Below are 5775 nucleotides of genomic sequence, written 5' to 3' on the forward strand. Positions count from 1 at the left end.
CCGAGCAGAAGCGCGAGCGCGAGCCTCCTCTCGGAGACGCGGCAGCCCGGGCTCGACGCTTGCTCTCAGGTACGTCCGCCAAATCGCTCGCGGGCGCTCGCTTTCTCCATCGCCTTTCTCCACCGATTGCCTTTTTTTTTTTTTTTCATGATGATGATGCTGACGACACGAGAGCGCCGACCGGGTCCGTATCGCGATGGCGCTCGGTGTTGGGAAAGGGGGAGACGCCGCTTTGGCTCCCACGTGACTCAAGTGGCTCCTGACGGACGAGGCAGAGTTGCCGCATCGGGATAAACTGCGGACTTGTTCTCATGGAGTTTTTGTCAGCGGCGACGATGCCGAGTGCTTTTTTTTTCCTCTGACGTCACGCAGGAGGACGATCGCTGTCAATCGCGGGCGCGATTTTGGGAAAGCGGAACGCCCGAGTCGCGTCCATGCCGAGCGCCCCTGAAATTCTCCCTTTCGTCGTCGTCGCCGGTCTGTCACTCGTCAATTCCCGCGGGAAATTTGGCAAGGGACCGCCGGAGTTGCGAGCGGGAATTGCGCCTGCGACTTTCAAGCGTGGACGCGAGCGCTTGGCTTTGCGCAGAGCCGAAGCGCAATTCTTTGGTCTGCGGCCGAGTTGCCGGAGAATTGCCAGTGACTTCTTTGGCTCGTTTCAGCACGTCACATTTCTGCTTTTTCCGCCGTGGCCACATGTCAAGGTTGGCGCAACAACGACTTTGCAGCCTCCCCCGCGGTCGCGCTTGTTCCAAAAATCTTTTTGGGGTTGTTGAATGTCATCCATCGGGTGCTTCTCGTCCTCTCCCAGTTTGGGGCCCGTTTTAGTCCGCGTCCCCGCCATCAATCACGTGTCCGCTGTACTTTTGCGCTCCCCGAAGACAATTCGGTGCACTGCGGGAACAAGGGGAGGGCACGGGGGGGGGGGTCGCCATCTTTCTTTTGATCCCACTTACTTTTGTTCCGCGTCATGTCATCTTTGTCCTCTTTTTCCGCATCACATCAGCTCCTCCGTTCCATCAATCGGCTCCCTCCGGGCACTCGTGTCTTGTCCGGCCTTGTCGTCTCGCTAATTGGTTTGTATGTTGTTCCGTCGGCGCTCCGCCGGTTTTGTCAAGTTCGCTTTGAATCTTGATGTTTGATCGCTTGCTTGCGCCCCCCCGAGTTGAGGTCTTTCCACCAAGCCCTTTTCTTTGTTTTGGGCAGAAGTACTTGCTTCCGACACAATTACCCGAAAACGAGCGAAATGACTGTTTTCAACTGACTGTGCTGCATTTGTGGCACGACTAGTTTTGTTTTGTTTTTCAAAAAATGATTTGCCGAGGTGTTTTGACACCAATCTCTGGGGTAGGGGGTGGGGGGGGCAACACAAGGGACGGCAGTCCCGCAAATGACACAAAGGACAATTTTCACACGAGGACATCGCACAAATGGGCAATCTTGCCGAATTGCCCAAGTGACAATTTGATCAAAGTTTGTTGCCTTGAACTTTTTCACCGGCATTCTCTTTGAACCGAAGAAATAAATCGCGTCCGAGGACAGCAACCTTCAGCTGGATGTGAACTAAATGTCCCCGTCTGCGATGAGTGACGAAAAGCACGTCTGCCATTTGCAGACCGCAAGTGTTGCCCTTCCTCCAACTTGATTTTGTTTGTTGCCATCGGCAGCTTCGGCTCATCCCGCTTTCCTTTCGTGGCCCCGAAAAACGCTCGCGGGTGTTTGGTTTGTCCGTTCGCTTTGCGGCTTTTGTCCGCCAGCGAAGCGGTCGCGCGGCTCTCGACTGCTTTGGAAGGCGCCGATTGCCATGGCAGCCTCAGTCCGCCGAGGAGTTGCTGAGTGGGTGGCGGAGGAGGTGGCGGATGACGAGCGAGTGTCGCCGTCACTCGTTGTTGCCATGGCGACTCCATCTGTTCCATGCGCGCGCGCGTCCTCGTAGGTTGGCTTCATTTGTGCGCGTGCGCGCCCAAATGCGCCATGCGTCAGCGGACGACATTTGGAGCGTCCGTCCTTCCTCCGTGAGAGGGACTGACCGCCGCGATGAAAATGGCGCAGCGGGAGGAGGGCGGGAGGGCCTCTCTGCCGCTCGTCTTCTTGCAAACGATGCGCTCAAATTGATGGCGTGAGTTTCGCTTTCAAATTCGTCAACGTGCCTGAAAGTTCCTTCCCCGGAGTGTTCAAACTCCCATCGGGGAAGCAAAAAATCGGGTCAAGCGTCACACGCAAGCCATTTGGACTTGGAAGCCCAAAAAGTCAACGCGGGGTGTTGCCGGAGTCGGGGTCGCCGAAAGGCCGTGAAAACACGGCGGCAACAGCCCCCCGCCCCCAGCGCACACCCCCGCGCACGCGCCCGGAACGCACAAACAAACGCCTCCGTCCTTCCACCGATGCGTCACAAGCGTTTCTCTGCTCGGCACGAAGCCTCCCGACACAAATTCAGGAAGCAAACCAATGCAAAATAGCGCCCCTGATTTGCCTTCGCGCTCCAAATGCAGTTCTTTGGAAAACCGCTTCAAACAAAAAGGCACTTTGTGTCTTTTTTTCATTTGGGGCACAAATGAAGACGCGAGACCAAAACTCCACATCTTTTCTTTCCTCATTTGTTCAGAAAGCCGCTTCCGACCGAAGCGACCCGGCCTCGCCCGGCGGCCCCGACGGCGCCGTTTGCGACGACGGCGGCGTCGCCGTCCGGGAAGAGACGGAAGCCGTCGCGTTGGAGGAAGGACGCGAGGGGCTCCGACGAAACGAGTCCGTCGCTTCTTCCGTGTCGGACACGCTCTCCAGTGCCGAAAGCGTTTGCGAAACCGAGGCCCACCGCCGGACGGAGCAAGGGGGGGATTCGGAGCGGCGCGGCGCGCCATGGAGGGACGCGGACCCGCCGAGGCCCCTCCCACCCTCGGGGCCAGAGCCGGACGCGCACCGGGAGCCGTCGGCGGCCCTCCGCCGATTCCCCGATGAGGAAGACGAACCCGATCGCGCCGACGAGGGCGAGGGCGATTTGGAGGAGGATGAAGAGCGGGACCCAGAAGTCCCCGGCGAGCCCTCGTCGCCGCCGCTTCCCCCGGCAGTCATGGGAGAGGAGGCTCTGTCGGATATATCCAGCGAGTCCTGCCCCGACGTGGCCCCCGATGACGCGGACGAGTGCCTCCGAGTCGAAATCGCAGCCGCCTCCTCCGACAGTGAGACGGATGAGAAATGGAGGGCCGTCTTTTCCTCCTCCATCAATAAAGAAGACGACGACTCCTATCTGGACGCTCTCCACTTAAGCGCGCGGGAGCTCTTTGTGCAGAAAGTCCAAGCGACGGACTCGGAAGACCGAGGGGACGACGACGGCGACGCCCGACCGAGCCCGCCGGAAGCGGAAGGGCGGCCGGAGGCCTCGTCCCTCGCGCCCGCCGTCCCGGAGGGGGAAGACGGACGCGGGAGAGCCCAGCGCGACGACCCCGGCCCTCGGGAGCCGCGGGCGCACGGGGCCCGGGATCCCAACAGGAGGCTCCCCAAAGACTTCTGCGTGATACAAGAGACCACCAGCGAGAACGTCAGCACGGAGCACGTCGACTTCCAGTCGGCGCGCAAGCAGTGGCGGGCGATGGAAGAGCAAAGCAACAACAACAAGGCGCTGCTGCCCGCCGCCCGCCGGCCCGATCCCCACGCCGGCCACGCTCGCATGTACGCGCCGGTGCGAAACGCGGAGAGAGCCGACGGGAGGGCCCGGGAGGCGGAGCCCTCCGCGCCGCAGTTCAGCCCGTGCTCGGAAGATTCCGGCCTGGACGATTCCACTCCCAGGTCGCCCGACGACGAGGCGGAAACGCCGCCGGAAAGGGAGGGAAACGCCCCGCCCCCTGCCGCGCCCTCCCTGGTCATCACGCCCTCTCCCGGCAGGGAGCCGCCGACAGACCAGCCCGAGGTGGAGCCCGGCGGTCCCGGCCAGCGGCGCTCCGAGGACCTCGTCGTCCCGGAGCCCTCCAACGCGATCGTTCGCAGCGCTTCCGAGTTCTCGCTGGACAGAGCCTGCCAGCCCCAAGAGAAAATGTTCCCCAGCAACCCCTTCTTCAAGCTGCGTTCGCGAAGCAGCGTGTCCCTGGTGGACGAGGAGATCCGAGTGGTGCGGCGACGAGAGGAAGAGCTGCGCAAGGACAGGGCCCGTCTTTACGGCCACGCCCGCCCGGCCGACAAAAGGATGCTGCTGTCCAACAACTCGGCCACTTTGTCGCTGGATCGCCCGGGTAAGCGTGCCTGCGCGCTCGTCTTGGAGACTGGGACTCAACGCTTTCTGTGGCTTCTTTTGTTTTTTCTTCCAGCTTCATCGCCAATGAAGTGCAAGTCCTCGCCATCGTCGCCGATGAAAACCCCCAAAATGGATCGCTCCACTCTGTCCTGCGATCACAGAGTAAGTCAGCCCCGGCAAACGCCTTGTTTGGTCGCCCATCGACCGCCCTGTTTTTTTCCAACAAATTGTCAATGACGGCCTTGGAACGGGGCAACGTAACGGCGGGTCTTTGTCAGTTTCCAGAGGGCTGCGTCGCGGGAAGACGCAAGAGCGCCATGGCTCTGCGCTGGGAGGCGGGCCACTTCACCAAAAATGACTGACGGGGAAACCGCGAGACGTCCGTCGTCCATTCCAAGTGTGAAGGACGCCCCGCTGCCAATTGTCGTGCCGTGTCTCCATTTAGTTCTTCATTTTCTCGCATCCGGTCGATGTTTCGGTCTTGCTTCGGGTTGATTGAAACGTGCGGCGCTGCAAATAACCGACAATCGTACGCCCTCTCTGCAAAGGTTCGGCAATGTCAGCGCGTGCCTTCGAATGGCGGCAAAGCCTGATTTTTTTTTTTTCTTTTCCCCCCCACCTAATTGAGGCTCTTCGGTTCCCTTCGACTCGGTTCCGCTTCCACTCGCGGCTCTCCTGTTGTGCATCCGCGCTGGCAAATGAGGCGTCAAACGGTCGAGCGGGGACGTTTCCGAGCGAGCGCGCCTTACCCGCGAGCCTTTTTGCATTTTAACGGCGGGATTTCTGGAGTGTACTTGTGCTCCGGTCCGAAAAAGACATCGTGAGGAATCGGAAGGAGGAAAATCCGCAGCCTGGTCCGCCAAGCTGATGTGGCACGTCTTGGCCAAAAGGCGGCGCACGCGAGCTCACGTCATCTTAACGCGCTGCGCAAAAGGGCGTCGCTGCTTCCGCGTCCGGTCCCCCGCCGAGGTAGGCCACCGTTTCCTTTTCACCAACTCACTCGCAAACTTTCGTCTCCACCCGATTTGACGATTTCGTTCGCGTAAGGGGGCCCTTGTGGCCGTCGCTCGCGCTGGCGGGGGGGGTGGGGGGGCTGTTGTGCGCGCATTCGTGGGCGCGGGATTCGACCGCGCTGGAATTGCAACATCCGAACATCATCGCAAGACCGGGCTCGGTAGTTTGTCCCTTGCTTTTTGTCTTTTCTTCCTTCCCCGAACTGCCTTGGATTTCAGGCGGCGTTTTTGCTCACGTGGCTTTTGTCCTCGGACCAAAGCAAGCGTTCGCACCGCCGACTTGCCCAAATGTGCGCGCGTGTGTTTTGTGTTTGCTAAGCCGCGGTCGCTGCCTTCAACGTGAAAACTAGTTCTTGACATTTTGATGTTGCTATCGGACGCGCTACTTGAGACGCTCATGTTGCATTGTGGCTTGATGTCCTTTTTTGCCACTTTACGATGAGCAAAAACATTGTTCCAAACGGTTTGCTCAAATGTGCCATGAGGTTGTTTTTTTTATTTCGTTTTCTAATGTCAAAGAGTGACTCTCTGATATGA

General features: G+C 59.5%; 1 protein-coding gene across 1 annotated transcript in view; it reads left to right on the forward strand.

Moving 5' to 3' along the window:
• The window catches only part of palmdb (palmdelphin b), a 13462-nt gene extending 8039 nt beyond the window's left edge, over positions 1-5423 (forward strand). The window contains exons 6-9 of the mRNA XM_019890004.1: positions 2606-2640; positions 2671-4223; positions 4299-4387; positions 4504-5423. Of these exons, the coding sequence (XP_019745563.1) occupies positions 2606-2640; positions 2671-4223; positions 4299-4387; positions 4504-4587 (1761 nt within the window). The 3' untranslated portion in view covers positions 4588-5423. The remainder of the gene's footprint in view (positions 1-2605; positions 2641-2670; positions 4224-4298; positions 4388-4503) is intronic.
• Positions 5424-5775: the final 352 nt, after the last annotated feature.

This window comes from Hippocampus comes, unplaced genomic scaffold (assembly GCF_001891065.2).
Source record: "Hippocampus comes isolate QL1 unplaced genomic scaffold, H_comes_QL1_v1.1 scaffold185, whole genome shotgun sequence".
Classification (NCBI taxonomy): domain Eukaryota; kingdom Metazoa; phylum Chordata; class Actinopteri; order Syngnathiformes; family Syngnathidae; genus Hippocampus; species Hippocampus comes.